This window comes from Apaloderma vittatum, unplaced genomic scaffold (assembly GCF_000703405.1).
Source record: "Apaloderma vittatum isolate BGI_N311 unplaced genomic scaffold, ASM70340v1 scaffold3260, whole genome shotgun sequence".
NCBI lineage: Eukaryota > Metazoa > Chordata > Aves > Trogoniformes > Trogonidae > Apaloderma > Apaloderma vittatum.
In genome coordinates, this window is record NW_009692720.1 from 56,970 (window position 1) to 79,610 (window position 22,641).

The 22,641-nt window shown below is 41.6% G+C and overlaps 2 protein-coding genes across 2 annotated transcripts in view; both read right to left on the reverse strand.

The window, feature by feature from the left end:
* The window catches only part of LOC104270468 (titin-like), a gene marked incomplete at its 3' end in the record, with an annotated part of 104,495 nt that overhangs the window by 56,483 nt on the left and 25,371 nt on the right, over positions 1–22,641 (reverse strand). The window contains 18 exon segments of the mRNA XM_009864887.1: positions 7,815–7,871; positions 12,065–12,253; positions 12,952–13,077; positions 13,179–13,463; positions 13,971–14,202; positions 14,401–14,566; positions 14,654–14,795; positions 14,882–15,142; positions 15,572–15,832; positions 16,003–16,263; positions 16,356–16,619; positions 17,152–17,412; positions 17,938–18,198; positions 18,298–18,561; positions 18,671–18,943; positions 19,336–19,602; positions 20,463–20,744; positions 20,829–22,519. Of these exon segments, the coding sequence (XP_009863189.1) occupies positions 7,815–7,871; positions 12,065–12,253; positions 12,952–13,077; positions 13,179–13,463; positions 13,971–14,202; positions 14,401–14,566; positions 14,654–14,795; positions 14,882–15,142; positions 15,572–15,832; positions 16,003–16,263; positions 16,356–16,619; positions 17,152–17,412; positions 17,938–18,198; positions 18,298–18,561; positions 18,671–18,943; positions 19,336–19,602; positions 20,463–20,744; positions 20,829–22,519 (5,543 nt within the window).
* On the reverse strand, positions 723–5,287 carry LOC104270390. Its single transcript, XM_009864777.1, has 2 exons — positions 2,798–5,287; positions 723–2,741 (listed from the first exon to the last, which is right to left on the reverse strand). The coding sequence occupies exons 1-2, from the start codon at positions 5,285–5,287 to the stop codon at positions 723–725; spliced, it is 4,509 nt and encodes a 1,502-aa protein (XP_009863079.1).

Below are 22,641 nucleotides of genomic sequence, written 5' to 3' on the forward strand. Positions count from 1 at the left end.
GAGAAAAAATCCCATCTAGTCTCTATTAATGCAAAACTTTAATTTTCTTCCCATTGTGTTGCTTTCTTTGCAACAGTGTAATTCCATTGACTTAAAAAAAAGTCATTTAATTCCATGAGTCAGTATAATGAGGCCCACAGACATGAGAATTTTGCAATGATAGAAACTGTAAACACAGGATTTGAATCAGCAAGACTCACATGTTCTGATACAGCATTGTGAGAAGGGTGATTGCCAATTTTAAAAGTTCTTTCACAGAACTGTATCCGAACTAAACAGCGTGAGTTAGTATTCCATACCTTTAGGCTACAAGAAAAAGGTGGTTTCTACATTTTCAGGTGATTTCTAGCCTACATAAAACAATAATGATTTCACCATTACAGAAACACATGAATATGTACATTACATGACAAAAATAGTCCTATCTAAATGAGCATGAATTAAAATATCTTTACAAGAATGAGTAAGGAGTTTGGAAGGAGCCTGAAATATACCTCGGTGCAAAAGTGTGCACAACACCTATGCACAGATGAAATCTCACTTAAATTCCCCAACAAAAGCAAGTTCAAGTGAGACAAATATGCCCACATAAAGTGGTTTTCATCTCTAAAGAGATGAAAAACAATGCCCCTAAATTGAGTGCTGCATTTTCACCTGCAATGAATAACAGCACAAAAACACTTAGTGTTTCAAACAAGACTCCGAAATAAAATAACGGAAATTTAGTATAATGTTAACACAGCACAAGTCTCAGCAGCTCCTGCCCTGTTAGTAGCTCTGCATTTGTACCGCCCACTGTCGCTTTGCATCAGGTTTTCAATAGTGAGGCTATGAGAGCCCCCTTGCTCTTCCTGAGCACAATACCTGTCCCCTTCCAACAACACTCCATCCTTGTACCAGTGGACACTTGGTGGGGGCAAACCAGTCACAACACACTGGAAGCACGCTGAGGCACCTACAAATGTACTGTAGTCAGAAATGTGCCTTAGGAATTTAGGAGGGGCTTCTATGACCTGGAACTCAAAGCTGCAGCTCTCCGAGTCCTCTGCCCTAAACTCAACCTGTTCCTCTTGGGACGGCTCCGCAAACACATCAAAACTAACATTGACACACTTCTCCCCTTCCACTTCCCGCCCTTGTTGAGTCGCCGCAAGCAGTCGGATTGCTTTCTTTGAGTTGCCTACGTGTGGCTCGAACTCAAACTCCAGCTCTATTTCTGATTGGTCACCTGGTTTCATAGTCTTACTCAAAAGCAAGTCACACTTCTGGAGCCTGTGTGGTTCGCTGCCCATCACTGTCTCACTGCTCGCCTTGGCACTTGCTCCCTGCGGAGCCACAACTACGAGGGAGCCTTTACACGTTGCTTCTCCCAGCCTATTCATAGCCCGACAGTGATACAAGCCGCCATCAGAAGGACCTGCATTTTGAACCTTCAGACTATGAAGTCCCTCCTTCTGACTCACAGCATACTTCCCTGTGGCAGGTGTCACACAGGTGTTGCCTCTGAACCACTGCACTACAGGGACAGGAGTACCTGTTACCACACACTCAAACACTGCCTCCAAGCCTTCTGTCACTTGGACATCTGTAAAAGGCACAGCAAAGCGGGGAGGCATTTCAGTTACCTGGAAATCAATTTTTACATCCTCATTCTCCTCTGCAGCCAAGCCTGCAGCTTGCTCCAACAAGGCAAGTGGAAGAACATCCAGGGAAACCACCATGCTCTTCTTATCTGGGCTAAACTCAGGACTAGTTAAGATTTTGACCTGCTTCTCAAACTCCTTGACCTCATTTTCATCCAGCTCTACTTCCAGGAGGATTTCCTGTGGTGAAGGTGACCTTGAAGATGTATTTTGCTCCAGGTCAAAGTGTATAACATGCTGATGGGTGACAGGTGGTGGGAGTGCTAGTGACCGCCCATCTTCAGACAAAACTTCCACCTGTGCAATACTTTTAGCTTCCCCGACAATGTTCACTGCATGGCACAGATACTGTCCTTCATCAGATTTCTGGACATTAGTGATCTCCAGCACATATTTGTTCCCATCCTGCTCTATCCGCACTCTCTCATCTGGCTCCAAGAGAGATTTATTATGATACCACTTCACTCCTGGCTTGGGCACACCCACCACCTCAGCCACAAAGCTCACTGTGTTACCCTCATACAGCCTCCTCCTACTCAATGCCTTGAGGAATGCAGGTGGCATATCCCTGCCTGATGGCTCCAGGGCTTCACAGGGGGTCCTAAACTCCTCAGCCTGTGGATGGCCTGGAGGTTGCTGCCTTCTCTCACAGAGGGGGAGCATGGTCAGGGCATCCATATACTCCCCAGTGGGTGTTCGGTAGCGCTCTGGTGGTGTGCTGTCTCCTGACACAGAGCAGGGTCCCTCGAAGGGTGTGAAATAGTGGTCCAAGGGTGTGTTGCATTTTGAACCCTCAGAGGGGGTGGAGTAGTGCTCAGGTGGTGTGCTGTATCCTGAACCTTCAGAGGGTGTGGAGTAACGCTCGGGCAGTGTGCTATATCCTGAGCCTTCAGACGGTGTGGAGAAACGCTCGGGTGGTGTGTTGTAGCCTGAGCCCTCAGATGGTGTGGAGTAGCGCTCAGGTGTGCTGAGCGGTGTGTGGTAGGATGCTGATGAAGCAGTTTCAAAGATCTCCACTGAGGAGGGAGGTGTGTAGAAGCGGTCCGAATCAGGTGACTCCTCTCCACTCCTGCTCTCCAGTTCTATAGACATTTCTGACTCAGGAGAGAAGGGCCGGGCAAAATGTAATAGTCATAAACCATGCTGAAGGTGACCTCCTCCACTTCCAGTGAAGTAATGGTCTCTCGCTCCTTCTGCACTTTTCCTTTGAGATTCAGAGTTTTCTGTGGCCCAACTGACTGTAAATACTTGGTCAGAGACAAGTCAGTCTCCAACTCTGAGACTTGAACAGCACTGGGGTTTGGATCTTCAGAAACATCCTCCCACAATCCTTCTCCATCCAGGCTATCCTCAGAGGCTTCCTCAGTGGGAGACCTCTTCTTGTCCCAAGACTCTTTCCTTTGCTCCTTCTGTTCCACAGGATCATCCATTACTAAACCAAGTAAGAGTTGTCCAAAAGAGAAGCCCTTGGTTGTGTTTGGTTCCTGTTGGGTGTCCCCAGGCATCTCCTCAGGGCAATCTGTTCTTTCTATCTCACAGGTGGAGCTGCTCACTTCTGTCTCAAAGATCTTTTCTATCCCAGAACCTTCTTCCTCCTTGGCCTGATGCCCAGTCTGGGGTTTCTTTTCACTTGCAGCTTTTTTCAAGTCAATGATAAAGCTGTCACTCTGCGAGTCTGTGGTCTCCAGTTGTTCCCCACTCTCCCATACATATGTTTCCTGCACTCCTCTTTGGAAATCTGCTTTGGACTCCACCAAAAAACTGTGAAATTGTCCCTCAAGTGAAATCTCCTCACATGCACTCACCTCTGACTCATGAATTTCTTCAACAGGACATCCCTCTTCAGCAGATACTATGGTGCCTCTGAGGTCCCCATTAGGGACTTGCAAATCAGCCCTTCTGATTTCTCTTGGTTGTGCCTCTTCCTGTACACTAACCTCTTCCTGCCGTGTCCTGTAGCTCTGGCGCAGCTCCTCACTCAGAGACAACTCTTCCACAAGCACATCATGTTGGTGCAAAGGGGAGATGAGCCCAGCCACTCCTACCTCCACACTCTCCAGAGTGCCCAGGGTTTGTGCCTGTTTTGTCTCCACAGTCTCTGCAGCTGGGAGCGGCTCTACAAACTTCTTCAGATCAAATGTGATATTGGTCTCCTCTGTCTCAGATGGCAACAGCTGTTCTTTGAAATGTACTTCTTCTAGGTGAACCTCAACTTCCTCAGTAAAATCCTGGCCTGAGTTTTCTATGAAAGGAGGAGTGAGGATTAGATTCAAAGAATTGTCTGCATTAGACTCAATTTCTGGCAGCATTTGTCCATCAGACTCAATTTCTTGCAGCATTCGTCCATCATTGTGCATTTCCCAGTGTGCAGCATCCCCAGCATTGATCATTTCTTCTTTACAAAGATGATCATCAACCTCGATGTCCTGTTTAATATCAACAGATCTCTCTTGCTCCTTGGCCTGTTCCTCCTGCTGCACTTCTGCACAGAAGTCATAGAAGCCAAACTGCTCCTTTGTGGGTGTGCTTGCAGTGTTGTCCTGTGAGTGGGGCACACTTGGCTCTTCTGTAAAAGGCGCATCAGGAGATGCTGCCTCCCAGGCAGGAGCATTGCTCTCCTCCATATAAACATCACTCCCTTCTTGCACTTCAGGTAATATAGGAATGAAAAACTGTGAATCCTCACACTCCCTTGAGAGAGAACATTGCTCAGAGGTATGTGCTTGCCTTTTCACTTCCATAAATGGTGACTTCAAGATATCCCAGGACAGAGCATCTGTACGTGGTACCATTTTGTCTCCTTCAGCCTCCAGCTCCTCAGAAAAGTGACCCGAGTCCTTGGCCACCAGTTCGTGCTCTTCTCTGGAAATGCTGGGGTGCAGCTCAGTGGCACCAATGCCAAAGCTGAGTTCCTCAGAGACAGCTTTTCCACTGTGCTGTCTCATCTCAGAAATACCACCTGTATCCCTCACACTTTCTTCTGTATAACTCATTTCCTGCCTTGTACAAACTTCCATGATATCCAGCACCATCATTTCCTCCATCTCACTTTCTTTGAAGTGAGAAGTTTTCTCACATTCTTCTTCCAACTGCACAGCAGGAGATGGAGACAGCGTCATAGTCCAGGGTAGGTGGGATTTCTCCTCCTTGGAGCATGTGATCTGTTCTTCTTCATCCTTCCCAATCATGCTGAGGTCTTGGAGGTGCAGGACATGGTCAACAGCAGGCAGTTCCTCAGTGTCTCCACCCTTGCTATACAACCTGGGTGCACTGGGCTGCACTGTCAGCTCAGAGGCAGTCTGTGCTGTTCCAGCCTCATTCTTGGCCACACAACAGTATAGCCCGGCATCCGCAACAGAGACCCCTTGGATGTGTAAGCGGTATGTGCCATTCTCGCCTTCCTCAAACTTCAGCTTTTCGCTGGCAGAGAGACTCTGGTCATTCAGGGACCAGACCACAGCTGGTGGGGGCTGCCCAGACACAGCACATTCCAATACCACTGCCTCCCCTTCACGGCAATGAACGTGTGCTGGGGCTTCTGCCATAATTTTGGGTGCCTTGTTTCCCACATCAAATGAAAACTTGAACTTGTGCTTTATGGTGGGAGCAGTCTGGTCTGGAGAGGCCTGTGTGGTCTCCTTCATCTCTGTGTCTTGCTCCGGTGTTGGAGTGGGGGCAGTGATTTTGATTTCCACAGGCAGTGACAGCAAATCTGAGTCTGGAACTGCACTTGGCAGTTCCTGCTCTGCTGCGAAGGCCAGGCCAACTTCTTCTTCCTCCTCCACCTTCTCCTCCTCTTTCTCTTTCTCCCTTTCTTCCTTCTTTGCTTTCTCCTCCTCTTCTGCCTTCTCTGCTTTTTTCCTTTCCTCTTCCTCCTCCTTCTTCATGTCTTCATAGGCTGGCATCCGCTGCCTCACATGGAGTGCAGCCGAGGTGCTGACTGTGCCTAGTGGGTTAAAGATCACACAGGTGATGGTGCCACTGTGCTGTGGGAGCAGGGATGGGAAGGTCAATGTAGAGCAGCACTCTGTGGTGTGAATGGCGGTGCCTTGGATGCGCCCCACAGGCTTGCCGTTGTTGTACCAACTGACTGTGGGTTGCGGGCGGCCATGGAAGAGGCAGGAGAAGGTGCATCTGTGCCCCTCAACAGCATCCTGGGACTTGATCTCCTGGACAAAGAGGGGTGGGCAGGCCTCCAGGAGCCCACCTGGCATCTGCCATTTCTCCCCTGCAGCCTTGGGCCTGTAGTGCCTCTTCACTACCTGCACCATGAGGGGCTTTGAGCCACCCATGGTTGTAGCCACCACAGGCGGGTTGGGCTTCCCAGGAGAGCACACCTGAGGCACAGCCATAAGGGAAAAAAAACTGCTTCTTCTTCAGCACTGCCCTCTTTGCCTCCCGCAGCCGCTGCAGCTTCCAACGGATCTCCTCCTCCAGCAGTTCCTCAGCATCCACCACCATGCCACCATACTCCCTCCTGCATGCCAATCCGGGGCGGTGAGCCCCCATCCGTGGCAGCCTCTGGAAACGGATGGTTCGTACCATGCCCCTGGTTGGGGAGAGGTTGCCAGGTGACTTCTCAGCCTCCTGCCTCTTGTCAAAGGGTGAACCAGTGCAGTGGAGCACTACCCGCAGCCGGTCCTCCTGCCGCTGCTGCAGCAGGCACTCCCACCTCTCTCGCATCCACTTCACTTTCCCTGAGAAACCCAAGACCTGCTGCTCCCTACGACGGGCCACCAGCAGCGAGGCGGTGGACTCAGCTGAGCCCTCGCTGTTAATGGCAAATACTCTGTAGCTGCCAGCATCCTGCTCATGCACATCCCACATCTCAAGGCTGGCGTGGTGCATGAGCTCCTCACTCTCCGTCCGGATCACTTTGCGGCAATCCTGGCGGACCGGACGGTTGTTGTGAAACCAGGACATGTGGGGTGGTGGGCATGCCACCAGCTCACACTGGAAGAGTGCAGGGTCCCCCTCCAAGACAGACCTACACTTGAGGCCCTGCGTGAAGGTGGGTTTACAGTTCTGGGGGCAAGCCAGCCCCACCGCTGTCCCAAGTCCCTCGAGGTTCACCTTGCCGCGCTGCTCTGCAAGAGAAGGAAACTGGGTTACAACATGTCACTTTCTGCCTGCCATCTGATTGAAAAAAATGAAATAGCAATATATTGAAATAAAAAATGGGCATGCAACAGATTTCATCGCACACCCAGAAAAAAAAAAGTAATTCACTCACCATATTTGTTCGAATAAACGCAACGCCTTGCTCTGTTTTAAAGATTGACACGAAAATCGTTCGTTGTCTGTTCTTTCTTCAGACTGTGGAAATTTCTTCTTGAACAAGCAAAAATGAATTTCAAAATAACACGTTCTTCTGCGTGTATGTTTTTGCTCCCTGGGAAAGCTGTGTGTCTTTGGGTGGTAAAGAAGAAAATCTTACCTGACTTGCAGACAGTAGAATAAACGCCCTTTCTGAACCCTCTGTTTGTAGATGTTCAAACAATTGAGAAAAAATATTTTGAAAGATACTTTTTAAAAAGTAAGTAAGTAGCTAACATGAAATGAGAAGGCGTTTATTCGAACTAATACAGCCACTAACTTCACAATGTTATGCACAGGGGAAAAAGCAAGCAACATAAACCACATATGCTATCTGCAAGCCAGGGTAAGAGATGTATAATGATGAATTAATGTACGTAAAAAGTGCAAGGAATCAATGGGAATGTGTAGCTTTCACATATCTTAAACAGTAAATGCTTCCTAGTATACTTCATCCATCCAATAGGGTTCATTGAACTGATTGTTAGGTTTCTAACTTGTTTGAAAAGAATATGATTAAGATTTGTATAACTTTCTTCTGAAGTAAACTATTCCATGCATTCAAACGGAAATTGAACAAATAGAAGCTCTGTGAACAGCTGCAAAGCATGAAGTAAAAGTTAAGAATATGGCTGCAAAATGATAAATTTGAAGTTTTAAACATGTTTTAAAACTTAAATAACTTTATAATGCAGGTAACCCTTTGCATATCAAAACAAACATGCAACATGTTCCAATATGCTTTAAAGTGTTTCTTTCCCCATCAGACACTACATGTAAGCAGATAAAAAGCTTTTCACAATGTTACTAATTACTGGTACTAATTATTCAGTATAACATCACTGACGACTGTACCTTTCACTTCCATTTCAATCTCTTCCTCTAGTTTCTCATGAATAACTTTTTCAGGAACTAGGAAAAAAAAGAAAAATACTTTTGAGCTATAGTTGCTAAATATGCCAAACACTTTATGCAGTAAGAACATCCAATCTTCCTTGCAAATATACCGAAATTCACACATACATACACATAAACGCATGCCAAACAATTCAAACACTTGATAAATTTTGAGAATAGAATAAATAAATGCTTTCAAAGTGTTTGCAACGTACACTTTCTTGTAAGATCTGCTTTCGCTTTTGCAGGGTGGGGGAAAGTTTCTCATGTAACATGCCTTTATCATGCCTTAAATTTTTGAAGAAAACATTCAACAATCCACAGACTAATGAGATGGTTGGTCATTCTTTATCATCTCCCAGGGAATGAATGTACTGGAATGCAATGATACTAAGCATGAGGAATTGATACTTGGAAGGAACATGCAGTTGCCAACCTGTCACTCTCAGACGGGTGCTGCACTCGGCTTGTCCTGCAGGATTAACTATTCTGCACTTGTATATACCCTGGTGGTTCTGACCAACTTTCAACAATCTTAAACTGCACAATGGCCCATCGTGTTTTAAGGAACACAATGCAGACTCCTCAACTATTAGCTGATTGCACAGCCAGACCACGCAAGGTGTTGGCACACCTTTCATTATACAAAAAAGTAACACATCATCTCCTTCTTTTACAGTGGTTTCTGAAGGCAGAGTTTCAAGAAACTCTGGTGCTTCAGCATCAGTTTCTGTGATGTCTTCACATGGCACAACATCAGGATAGTAGACTCTGTTTCTTTGCTTCTCAGTTTCATATGGTCTTTGGGATGTAGATATAAACAAGCTTGAGGTTTTCTTGGAAGGTTCTTGCTTAACTTCAGATGCTTTAAACTGACAATCTTTGGCTGCTTTAAAGCTTTTAGTATCTGATTCAAGGGTAATTTTTGTTACTGCTTTGGCTTGTGCTTCTTTTGCTAGGTAAGAATAAAGTTAGGAAAAGGATTAGGTCAGATGTTTTGGAGGAATAAAAATATCCTTATACTTAGGGGTAAAAAACCCAATAATTAGTATTGAAAGAATCTCTAGAATATTAGTGCTACAGCAACACTATTAAACACGAGTGATTACACATTTAAGAGCTCTAATAATTCTAGGTACCAGTTAAGCCAAAGAGACTTTCACAGGAGCAAGACTTGGTCTGTAATGCCTTATACAGGCACATCTATACTTTTATTTAAAGCCTCAATTAGGAAGTAGCAGCAGAAGATTATGTAAAGCACTTTGCACAGCTCAAGAATGAAGAAAGAAATTTCCAAATATAAGAGCCAAATCAACAGCGTCAACAGCGTTCTCATCATTCATCTTAGTTTTCTGCTATTGAGCTGTCCAGCGTGGTGAAAATACAGTGTGGGGTTTTCACTACTGGTAGCACTACCAACATTTTAGTACTCTGACGTCAGGAAGGAGCGGAAGGAGTCTTGGCAACAACAAGTACTTGTATCTCAGGGAGAATGAAGGGTAGAAGACAATTCACCAGAGCAGTAATATTTGCACTTGAACCCATTAATCCTTTCAAGTGCATTGACCTACATTCCTTATCTGACATTCTTCCTTAAACTTCAGCTTCAGGAATTCTCAAAAATGTAAAAATTCCTACCAGCCTGTTTCACTTTATATATGCCCGCTCATCAATGAAGAATATGAGGAATAAAAAGCCTCAGACATCAGTGACTTGCTGGGAAGAGGCAAAGAAGCTACAATACCAACTTCCCACTACTGCACATGTCCATTACGAATAGAGCTGTAAATGTGGAGGAAAATCCCCAAAGAATTATTACTACAGCCTTCTCAATTAAATATTGATAACAAAGGAAATATAAGTGAGCTAAAAGCAGTGATAATCAGGTTGCAAAAGGTCAGTCATAATGTTAAAAGTCAGATAACCACCTTTGACTGTTAGTATTGCAGCAGTTGTTGTCCCTCCGTAATCATTATAAACAGTACAACTGTACAGTCCTTGATCTGTCATCTGGGCATTTAGGATTGTGAGCAGTATAACACTTCCATTCTGTGAGATCTTCAATTTTTCAGACTCTTCTATCCTTTCACCTTCCTTGGCCCAAATAAACTCAGAGAAGAATTCATCTTCTAAGGCACATATGAACTGAGCAGTATCACCACATTTCACAGTTAGGTCTCTGAGCTGCAAAAGAATCTTTGGAGAGACATCTTTCATTTCCTGAGCAGTGGTCATAGAGATCCTGGTGCTTTGAGATGTTTGGGAAAGGATAGCTGTGTGCATGGCTTCCATTTCTTCAACTGACGTAGCCTTCATAGTCAAACTTTCCGATACGCTTTCAAAAACCTGTACACCCAATTCCTGTGATGGCTTTTGCACTGGTTTAAATTCTTTTTGGTAAATTTTAATGTTCTTCTTTGTGAGAGGAGCAACATGAAGTTCTGATATAGCCTGCGACCGGATAGACTCTTTTACATCTTTCCCAGAACTTTGCCTATCTAGGGCTTGCACTGTGTAATCAAGTAACAAAAATAACAATATTAGCATCTAAAATACTTTACTGGGCCATGCTCTGAACAAAATCAAACAGTGTGGAGGATGAAAATGAATGATCTTCATTTGAAAATTCAGCATGCCAGATGCACTACTCTCCTGACACAAAGATTATCCATTTACATATGTAAATGACAAGTGATGCCTGAGCCAGTCATGCAGTTGATACACAGCTGATGCCTCTCTTTTCTTTCACTGAAGTTGTCCATTTTAGTATTGGAAACTTATTATGGAACTTTTAAAGGTGGTATTTTCTCTTTTCTTTTTTTTTCCCCCCCTAGAGGATAGTGTCAAATACCTCAGTGAATGCTATAAGGATCACTTAATTCTCTGTTTTAAAAATCTGAACACCTTCAGTAAAATTATTCTACTCTGACTTACATCAAGACACAAATTTGCAGATTTCCCCATGTTACAGCATAAACAGAAGACAAGAAGGTGGTTGGGTTACAGAGGATAGGTACTACTAAAATTATCTGGTAAAGAAAACATGTGAAACAAGGGAAGAAGAACATTAGTAAAAGAGTAAAAGTGTGGTATACAACAAACTGAATCCCTTTGAAGTAAAAATGGGGCTTTACCTTCTGCAGTCACTGTAAGTGTAGCTGTACAAGTTGTTTCTCCAGCACTATTTCTTGCCTTGCAAGAGTATTGGCCAGCATGCTTTAAGAAAGCATCTACTATTATCAGTATAGCTGTGCCTGTAGACTCATCAAAGTGGAAAACTATATCTTTTGCTGGCAACATGAGTTCTTGATTATGAAACCACTGGATTTTTGGTTTGGGCATGCTAGAAACTCTAGCTTGAAATCTGACTGATTCCCCGCTGCATACCCTGCAGCTTGAAATAGGCTGGATAAAGATGGGCCTTTGGCCAATAGACTCCTCCTTAAGTGAAACAGATGAAGAAACATGCCAATGGGACTCTGATGTAACTTCTTCAACATTTTTACATCCTGAAAAGAAGCATGCCAACTTTTAATTTCTTACCCTACACTGCAACAAATTTTTCTCTTTCTGTCAAGATTTTTTTTCTAACTTGCAACTTAACAGTATGAATTATTCTAATTCATCGTTTATAAAACCTCTTGCAAAAAGAAAACAAAATATTTATGGTTACATAATATCAGAGACAATACAGAACTTAAATAGTAAATTCTCCAGACAATATTTGTGCTCTAAAACTTTGGTCAATATTTCATTAATTCATATGAATGTAAACTATTTCTTTCTAACTACTCAAGTATCCAGCACATACATCTATTTAACATGTTTTCCAACACTTTAAAAGTGATTTCTTTTATATAAAACCTCTTACTAGATTCTCCTCACAGTCAAATCAAAGAATGTGTAACCAAAGCACTTCCATTAGAAAGAAGGTTTCTACCACCTTTGGTGCATGACAGATTCTAATACTGGAGAGAATGAAAAGATGAGGTGCACGGAACATGGAAAAAAATGTGAAGTAAGTTTTCCTGTGCATGACCTGTATTTTGGAGACAGAAATGTATGCTACGAACATTGTAAATGGTAGCAATTAATTGAGTTAAAAGACAGCATGACAGACAATGACTCACATACAATCATCAGTGTATATTAAGATTAGTATTGGAACATGACCTGAACAAGACACCATCTTTAATTGTACACAGTACCTTCTAGCTTCAAGGTAGCAGTGCTTGTCACTTGGCCTACAGAATTACTAGCCACAAAGGTATAGATTCCTTCATCCTCTGGATAAGCTTCAGCAATCTCCAGCTGGTAAGTGTCTTCAAACTGAGTCATTCTAAAAAACCGTGATGGCTTGATCTCTTTCTCTTTGCTGTACCAAGAGACTTTCAGATCTGCTCAAGCAACAAATAGACTAGTAAATAAGCTCTATTTTTATATCTGTTGAAATTTTAATCTCAAGTACCTTTCGAAAGTTTCAGTGTGTCTTGTATTACTCTGGTAATGTATGATCAATGGAAAGCAACCTACTTGTTGTTTTCATGTCTGCATTGAAAATATTTGTATGGGAATACTGACGCTGGTGCTGCTATATTCCTGAGTAGAAATATTTTTTCCTTTCCCCTCTTAATATATAAAATTAAAAATACTTTGCTGCTACTAAAATCAGAGAAAGTCTCATTTTTAAAAAGGGATCCTGCTACATCCACCTGATTAAAAGGGTTATAAATCGACCAGGTTGACCTTGACTTGAACGGCTTAAAGAAATCAAAATGGAATATTGTTTTACCATCAGTTACCATTTGAAATGCTGAGAAGTTTCCAAAGACAATTTGTTTTTTGAAACAGACCTTATTTTCAGAAATCCCTAATGTTTACCACAGTTTATGACTTCCATGCTTAATGCTGTCTTTGATATGTGACTTGTGTAACTGAGAGTTGTCAGTGAGTAACACTTTGCTGTGTGCATATGTCAATAACTGTACTTTTAGGGAATGAGTGACCCCAGCACATACACTATTGCATTTTTTTCCAAATTCAAGATGAAAAATTCTGGGAGATGGAAAGATGTACAGGAATTCATTAAACCCACCTGTCCCTGTAACTCTGCACTGAAAACAAGCAGACTGTCCCTCAGACGTAACAGCATCACGTAGTGGTATTATGACAGCAGGTGGATACACTGGCATTTCTAGCTCAGGAGAAACAACCTCTGGGACTAAAGGGTAAGAAAAAGAAGTAATTTTTAAAGATGAAGAAGATCACACACAGGTCAACACTCTCATTTCACAGACATTGTTATGAGCATGGGGAACTCACTTTCCACTGAAAGTGAAGCTGAAGTTGTAGCAACTCCGTAGTCATTTTTTGCTTCACAGGTGTACACCGCTGCATCTTCAGGGAAAGTTTCGATCAGCAGTAGAGTATATTCTTGTGCATCATGAAGAAATTTGCACTTGAAACCTGGAGAAAGCTGCTGATCATCTTTGTACCAGGAAATTTTGGGCTGGGGTTTGCCTGATATCATGGCACAGAAGCGGGCAGGTTTGCCAGACTCCACAGTGGTTGGCTCAAGCTCCTGAATAATCCGGGGTGGTTCTGGAGCTGCAGATTTGGAGGGAGTGAAGGGGAAGGAGAGTGGAGAAGACAGGATTTTATTTTTAAAAAAATCTTATTATTGCCAGTCCTCTGTGCCCATGAAAATCTGCCCATTTCCTTGATACAGAGGCAATGATCTAGTAGCAAGTACCTTAACATGATTAGCTACATTGGCATAAGTGTTTTCTGGCAAAACGTGTCCAAGAACAGTTAGGCTTATCCCTCTGGTAAAGCACATTAATCCATATGACACATTAGTTTTATTTGGACTTGAAATTTTATTGGTCTAAATAAATCCAGTGGGGAAAAATAATGCTATAGCATTTTCATCATCTAGTAAGCTATTTCATCAGAGCATGAAATATCCACGTGCATGAGGATTTTGGTAGTGCTTCAAACATAAGATTCTCTTTGGATTTCAATTATTTATTTATTTTTACTGTCAGTGATAGAATTATAGAAAAGCTATACAGAAATCAGAAAAACGCAGGGCATTGTTTGCGGGTTACATACCATTCACATAGAGAACAACAGAACTCCTATTCCGTCCTGCAACAAAAGTGTATTCTCCAGCATCAGAGTAAGTGGTTTCAAAGATGCTCATTCGATGAACTCTCCTTTCCACCACATAACTGTATCTTTCCTCATATTGGAAGTTAATCTCAATTCCATCCTTGTACCACTGTGGTTCAATGTCATCTTCATTGACTTCAAATTCAATTTCAGCTCTTTGTCTCTCAATGACCTTTGAACAAGGAGAATATCAAAAATAACATTTGTTATTACAGAAGGTCCCACATTCCAATTTCCTAGAAGATGGCCCTGACCTTATGATTACAGATTTTTGTGTTAAGACTCTTGCTGGTTAGATACTGTTGCTCTTCCTTTGCATTATCCTTTGAGTGACAGTTGTGAAATATTTATTCTTCTGTATAGGTCATACCTGAATATCTTTGTGTACACTTCTGATACGAACGTCACGGCCTTCCACAATCAAATTGGCACTGGATGTATTTCCACCTGCTACTACGGTGTACTGACCAGCATCAGACATTTTTGTGGAAGGAATGATGAGACGATGGACATATTTCTCTCTCTGAATTTTCATCCTGAGGAAATGAAAAGAAAATGAGCAAGTTATTTTTTAGGGGAAAATACATAACAGAAGTCAATATGGTGTAGAGGCAAGTGTTCACCTGTCACCAATCTGGAGTTCTTGTCCATCCTTCATCCACTGGACCTGAATGTCAGGTTCTGAAACTTCACATTCAAAAATAGCCCTTTTCTTCTCCACAACCTTGATGTCTTTAATATGCTTTCTAAATTCAATGTGACGAGCTAGGGCAGAAAAATGTAGAATGAGTGCCATCATGCTATTTAAGTCATTAAAAGTCACTAAATATACAAAGTAAGAGGGTAAATACCTTCGACATATAAAGTGGCTGATGAAGCTGCTTTTCCAGCAACAAAAGTGTATTCTGCAGCATCACCAAAATGCACATTTCTTATGGAGAGGGAGTGTGTGAGCTTCTTTGTTCGTATCTGGCATTTATCGGTCGATTTTATTTCTACTCCATTCTTTAGCCATTTATATGAGATACCTTCATAGTTAACAGTAACTTCAAACGTTATTGTGTCTTTCTCTTCAGCATTGATGTCTTTTAGCATGGAGGTAATTAAGATAGCTAAAAGAAAAGAAATAGACATGGTTTGGATTTTTCTGTTCTGTTTTGCTTTATTTTAAATACATGTTAACTAAATCAGTAATGTTTAAAATTCTTTAAGACAGATAGTGATTTTTTGGTAATATTAAAAGAAAAACTCTGTGTTGAGATTCAATACTACAATTAAATTTTCCAAAATATCTACATAACATAGGAATCAAAATTCTACCTCCTATGATGACTTAGTGTTTAGGCACAGTGGCCTTAACAGAAGAATCCATGTCCACAGCATAAAATGTAACTTAAAAATGTAACTGTGACTATTTAGGGTTATTTGAAAACTCTTCTACATCAGTGCTGGTTTTGTCTGAATTGCACTAAGTACATGTATTAACACAAACTCTATTGTCAGTAACTGTAAAATATTCTGGTTAATTTCATTTTACATACGTTTTACGGTCAGAGTTGCACTGACTCGGTCATTTCCACAGACAAATGTGTATTCTGCAGAATCTTCACTGCTTGTGTTCATGATATTGAGCTGATGGAGTTTACCCTGGACCACTATTTTGAACTTTTCACTCATTTCAATCTCCACACCATTTTTCAACCAGACAGCAGGCACATTGAAATGAGAAACTTCACATTCAAAAGAGGCTGTTTTGGTCTCGGGGATCTCAATATTCTTCATGGTCTTTGTGATGTGTATGGCTAAAGAGGGGAAGGGGGGAAGACAAAGGAATTTTATTTTTTAAGTCAGTATGTGTGGAAGATAGCAAAAAAATAAGGGTAACAGGCTACAAAGTGTCAGGTCAAGTTGTTCAATATGAGTTGGTGTAGCAAATAATATAATTACTTTCTCACAAATTTACAGTACTTACTTTCCACAAACAGTTTCGCTTTACATTCAATTTGCCCAACAAGAGCTGTGTATTCCCCAGCATCAGTAGGAGATATGTTATGCAGCATAAGCTTGTGAACTTTCCTTTGAGAGATCATCTTGTATTTATCACTTTGTTTAAGCTCAATATTTTTGTGGAACCATCGGACTGGTACAGTATCATGGGATACACTCAGTTCAAAAGAGACAACAGCATTTTCCAACGCAGTGACATCCTTTGGCTTTTTGATAATCTTGACAGCTTGAGGAAAAAAGTTTGCAAGATTCAGCAGTGTGTTAGATTTGAATTTCAAATCACACATTAAAGCAAACAGTCAAACCAGATTGACTTACTTTCCACATGAAGTCTGGCATTGGCTCCTATCTTTCCAAGCTTAAAGCTATAAACAGACTCATCAGTGACAATGCAGTGTTTAATTCTCAGTGTGTGAACAGTTCCTTTCACTGAAATTTCATACTTGTCATTTGATTCCAGTTCAACACCATTTTTAATCCACAGAGCTCCTTTCACATCAGGGTGGCTCAGTTCTACACTGAAAACTGCCTCCTGTGTTTCTGTCACAGTCAAGTTCTTCATTGTCTTCTTTATCTTAACAGCTATAAAAAAAAAAACCCAGAATAATAAAAACATTGATAAAACAAATTGAAATAAAAAAGATGGTAAATATAATAATAGTAATAAAACTGAATCATGGTGCCTCATTTTAAAATCTTGTATCCATATATCGATTTATACAGTTTCTATCAAATAGGTGTGCTTGTAACACAAAAAGAAACATTTACTTGTAGCGTTCATGAGAAGCAGTTGGCTTGGAGGTTTTTTTAGTAGAAATTCACTCTTTGCTACTTGTGTAGAAAATGTTTTCTACACAAGTAGCAAAGAGTGAATTTCTACCTGCTAGCCATTGCCTTGAACAAAATGTGTTTTTATTAAAGTACCATCCTAAATTCCAAATATGGAAACTCCAAAACACAGTGAGTTTTCTGTCTCAGAAAGCACACCATAATATAAAAAATATTTTCCAAAAATGAAGCAAAATATGCTTGTATCTTAGGGCCTGATCAAAGACACAGAGAGTTATGCTAGACTGAGTCTTAAAGATGTCAGTTAGTAATAAAAAATACAGACCTTCGACCTTCAGTTTCGCAGATGTCTTTGAGCTTGCTATTTCATAGCTATATTCACCCATATCATCCAGTTTTGTGACAGCAATGTCGAGTCTTCTCTTTACGCCATCAGATTCAGCACGATACTGATCTGTTAAAGGTAAAGGCCTACCATTTTTTAGCCACTGGCCATCTGATTCAGGATTGGCCACCTCACATTCAAAAACAGCTCTCTGAGACTCAGCCACAGTCAGGTCAGTGAGAGGCTTTGAAATGGCACCACCTGTTGGGAAGCAAACCACATGTTTTTGTTGTGTTGTGCTTCAACTTTCCCCCATATGGAAATGCAACCATGTGAAAAGAGATACTGTAATTCTTTGCCCTAATTTCCAGCGTGTCTCTAGACATTCTGAGTTCTGTGAAAAATCAAGAGTAGACTGCGATCTGAACATCACAGAAAAGATGCTTCTTACTTGTATCCTATGGGGTTTTTATTATTTTTTATTTTCAGCACAGTTATGCTGAACATTCAAGGCAACAAACTTGCTTTTTACATAAGTTACATCAAAAGCAACATTCCATACTATGGCTCTGATTTAACAAAACATTAGCATTACTTAAAAGATTTGTTGAATTCAAATTACACAAATTATAAAAGGAAAAGGGAAGAGCAAGGAGAATACAATAATAAAGATAACACAAAAAAAGTACAGGAACAGCACAATTACTACAATTACAAAATACAGTAATTTGAGCACTCTTTTTAGATCACAGTGAAATAAAAATCTTGGACTTCAATGTTACTAACCTGCTACTATAAGCTTTCCAGATGTTTTCTTCTCTCCAGCATAAAATATATATTCTCCTTCATCATCTTTCATCATCTTCACCACTGTCAGTTTATATATTTTGCCATGTGCTTCAATTTTATATTTAGGACCAGCCTTTATCTCTTCACCTTTGAAATGCCAAATTACATCAATCCCTGAATGGGAGAGCTCAACCTCAAAAGATACATTCTGTGTTTCAGTGCAGGTGATGTCATGAAGACCTCTAATAATCTCAATTTCTAGAAAAAGAATGCATTGCAAATACGTTAGTTATTTCCACAGTTTTGTATTTAAAGAACTAATTTCACGAAGAACTGTGCATCTTAAAGGAAACCAACCTTCAACTGTGAGATTGCAACTTGTTTCAACTTTGCCAACCATTAGTTTATAACGTCCCTGGTCTGACGCATGGGTTCTGGTGAGCACTAGCCTCTGTTTAGTGCCTTTACATACAGCTTGCACACGGTCATCAGGCTTTATCTGATGATCATTTAGGTACCATTTGGAGGAAGACACATCAGGTGCTGAAACTTTGCTTTCGAGAATAGCTTTCGTTCCTTCAACTACGTGAGTATCTTTTAAAGGCACCACTATTTCCACACCTGTTGAGTTACAAAAATATTCATCATGAAAAAATAACTATGCCTTTAAGAAGTAATCCTAAACAATCCTCCAATCAAACACACTTTTACAAGCACGATAATGACTTACTGTACACTGTGATCCGTCCAGTGGTTGACAATTCAAGATCAGGAACACTGAAAGAGTAATCTCCACTATCTTCTTTTGTCGCATCTTCTATCAGCAACATATGTGATTGCTTATCCAATACAATGTGAATACGATCACTTGATTGAATTTCATGACCATCTTTCATCCAGACACCTTCCACATTTTCTAGGGAGACTTTAACTTCAAGTTGGACGATATCTCCCTCACAGACCCTTTGATCAGTAAGTCCTTGAAGAATAGCCATGGGACGAGCTGCGGAATCATAGAATAACAGAACAATTCAGGTTGGAAAAGACCCTCGGGATCATCGAGTCCAACCACTAACCCTACACTACAAGTTCACCCCTAAACCATATCCCCTAACACCACATCTAAACGACCTTTAAACACATCCAGGGATGGCGACTCAGCCACCTCCCTAGGCAGTCTGTTCCAGTGTCTGACCACTCTTTCTGTGAAGAATTTCTTCCTAATGTCCAGCCTAAACTTGACCTGTTGCAACTTGAATGATATGAAGCTAATTAATCCTCACAACAGATATGCAAAATATCAAATATTAAGGCAGCATGGGATATAGTGACAACATACGCTCTAATACATAAAATCTGTAATATATAAACAAAGTAACCATTAGAAATGCTTACGCTTCATCTTCAAATTGCAGTGAGTCCTTTTTCCATCAACAACAAAGCTATACTCTCCTTGATCATCTTTATTAACATCTTTAATAGTGAGGATCTGGCGACCACGGCGGGATGCAATCACATATTTATGATTAGAACTGAGTTCAACATCGCCATGATACCATTTCCCCTCCACATCTTCAGGGGAAACCTCACATTCAAGTTCACCTGAGAAGGATTCTGGTACTTCAACATCCTCAAGTTCTTTAATAAACTCAATTACAGCACCTACAGGCAAAAATAGATACCTTCATTAATAAGTTTGATTAGATATCCCTGATGAAAACATTTCTTATTAAATGAGCCTAAGGAAATTATTGTATATACAGTGTAAACATCTTCCACACATATATCTCCCATTTTTCATACTGAATTCACAGAATCATAGAATGTTAGGGATTGGAAGGGCTCTCTAGAGATCATCTAGTCTAACCTCCCTGCCAGAGCAGGCTCACCTAGGGCAGGGCACATAAGAATGCATCCAGACGGGTTCTGAAAGTGTCCAGAAAAGGACACTCCACAACCTCTTTGGGCAGCCTGTTCCAGTGCTCTGTCACCCTCACAGTAAAGAAGTTTCTCCTCGTGTTGAGGTGGAACTTCCTACGCTCTAACTTAAACCCATTACTTCTTGTTCTATTGCTGGGCACCCCTGAAAAGAGATTGTTCCCTTCCTCTCAACACCCGCCCCTCAGATATTTATATACGCTAATAAGATCCCTTCTCAGCCGTCTCCTTTCAAGTCTAAACAGCCCCAGTTCTCTCACTCTTTCTTCATAGGAGAGATGTTCAAGTCCCTTAATCATCCTCGTAGCTCTACACTGGACTTTCTCCAGTAGGTCCCCGTCTTTCCTGAATTGAGGAGTTCAAAAATGGACACAGGTTTCCAGGTATGGTCTCACCAGGGCAGAGTGGAGGGGGAGGAGAACTTCCCTAGAGACCTGCTGGACACACTTTTCTTAATTCAAAGTATATGAAAGCGGCTTGAACATTTCTCAGTGTGTTAAACACCAGCTTAACTTATATTATTTCTTCCTGAAGCTGATCTCACTTTAACAGTACAGCATGGTGCTGAGCTGTGTGCTTCTTACCTTCAACAGTAAGCTTTGCAGTAGTTTTTATGGATTCATCTTCTACCAGTGCACAGCTGTAGTCATCAGCATCAGACATTTCAATTGTTAGCACAGAAAGAAAATGAGCCTTTCTGTCTGAGTGCATCCTATATTTGTCTCCAGAACGAATCTCAATTCCATCCTTAAACCATTTAACTTTGACAAAGGGTTCCGATGTCTCACATTCAAAAGTTGCCATGATGTCTCTCTCTTTAGCAACAATATCTTCTAACTTCTGGGTGAAGCTGATTAAGTGTTTGGCTGCAAAACAATATGCAATGACTCAGCAGTGCACTGATTATATAGACTTAACACACTACGATAAAGTAAGAGAATTTAAATTACCTTGTACTAGCAGGAAAGCATGACTAGAGGTTTCACCAGCTATATTGACTGCTTTCACCATGATACTGGCAGAATCATCAGAAGTCACATCTCTGATGACTAATTCACAAACGTTATCTTCAGGCCAGTACCAATACACACGGTCAGTCCTTTCAATTTGCACACCATTTTTGAACCACTGGCACTCAGGGTCTGGTTTTCCCACCACTCTCACACGGAAATGTGCATCTGTCCCCTGGGCTACAGTTTGGCTTTGAATTCGTTCAAATATCTTGGGAGCCTCCATGCTTGGACTAAGCTCAACCTTCTCTGGTTTGAATGTTGGAATGGTGATTTTGCCTTCAGGAGGAAGTGCTTTCTTCTCTTCCTCTGGGATCTCTTTGGTCCAGTGAAGAAGTTCTTCTTTTGTCTTTTTTAACATTTCTTCATATGATTCATCTTTTTTGCGAGACTTAAGTTCCACAGCAGTGATGGCTTCATAATAGCCCTCTTCCGTCCGACGCTTGAATTTACTACGTAGCTCTTCAGACTCCTCTGAAAGCTTCTCGTGGGTGATTCTTTCAGCCCTTTTCAGTTTCACCACTTCTTTAGTTGTTGCCTCTGCAGGTTTGTCTACCTTCTGTACCTCAAAGAGAAGTTTTCCAGCCTCTGGCACTACAGGCTCGTGTTTGGGTTCAGGAGCACGACGAAGAACAGATCTGAAGTCTTCCCTCTGCTGGATCTCAAGTCTCACCTTATGTTCAATAAAGCCTTCTGGATTCTCTGCAGTGACTTTCACCTCTCCTGTGTCATATGATTTGCAGTCCACAATATCCAGGTAATAAATTCCATCATAACGGAGTCTAAACCTTTTGCTCTTACGGATGAGCTGTCCATTGAGGTACCAGTTGACCTTGGGCAAAGGATAGCCAGTCACGCGGCAGCGGAATCGTGCTGTTTCACCTTCCAGGATTCTTGCAGGTTCAGGAACCAAAACAATTTCTGGTTTTTGTTTTTCCTTTTGGTCAACTGCAACTGCAGGAAGAGCACCCTCATGTGCCATTCTTTCTAACTCTTCAATTCGCTGCAGTCCCCTTCTGCCTTCTGGCAACTGAGATTCTTCCACAAGGCTTTTCTCATCCTTCACAATCAGAGTAGCAGACGTGTGGTCTGTACCATATTTGTTAGTTGCCCTACAAGTGATCACTCCACTATCTCTGGAATAGGCTACACCATAGTCCAGGCTACAGTACCCAAACTCATTGATCATGCGGAGTCTGTTAGCTGCTTCCAAGGGTTTGCCATCATGCAGCCACTCCACCACCATGGTTGGGTCACCAATTGGTGTAAGTCTGCACTCAAAGTGTGCTGGCCCAAATTGTTTGAGCCTTAAAGATGAGAGCTTCTTCTTAAAAAACGGTTTCTGTTGCTTTTCTTTGTCATAGAGATCTCCTTCCTCCCATTGCTCTTGACCATAACGCAAATGGAGAGGCTCTAACTCTGGTGCTGCAATCTCCTTGGCTTTGTAAGTTCCTTTTGGAATGATTAATCTTCTTTCTGGTTCAGGTTCTGCATGTTCAACTTCAACATTTACTTTGCACCGAGTAGTATCCCGTCCAGCTTTATTGATAGCAGTAGCAGTATACCACGCAGCATCTTGTCTGGCAGTAGATTCAATCTTAAGGGCAGCTGCCCCTTTGGTTCCCTCAATCCTGAAATATTAAAACAATGGGTTTTTATCTTTCTTACATTTCCTTGTCATTCATTTTTGCCATTTTCTGAAGTTAGGTTAAAGCCTCCAAAGGCAAATCTCTGGAGGAATGAGACATGTTGT

What these genes read in the sequence shown, in the direction of transcription:
- LOC104270390 (XM_009864777.1), bottom strand. Translation starts at nt 5,287, where the DNA reads ATGAAGGAGACCACACAGGCCTCTCCAGACCAGACTGCTCCCACCATA. An exon ending in CTTCACTGGAAGTGGAGGAG is followed by an intron (nt 2,742 to 2,797) that starts GTCACCTTCAGC and finishes TTCTCTCCTGAG; the next exon opens with TCAGAAATGTCTATAGAACT.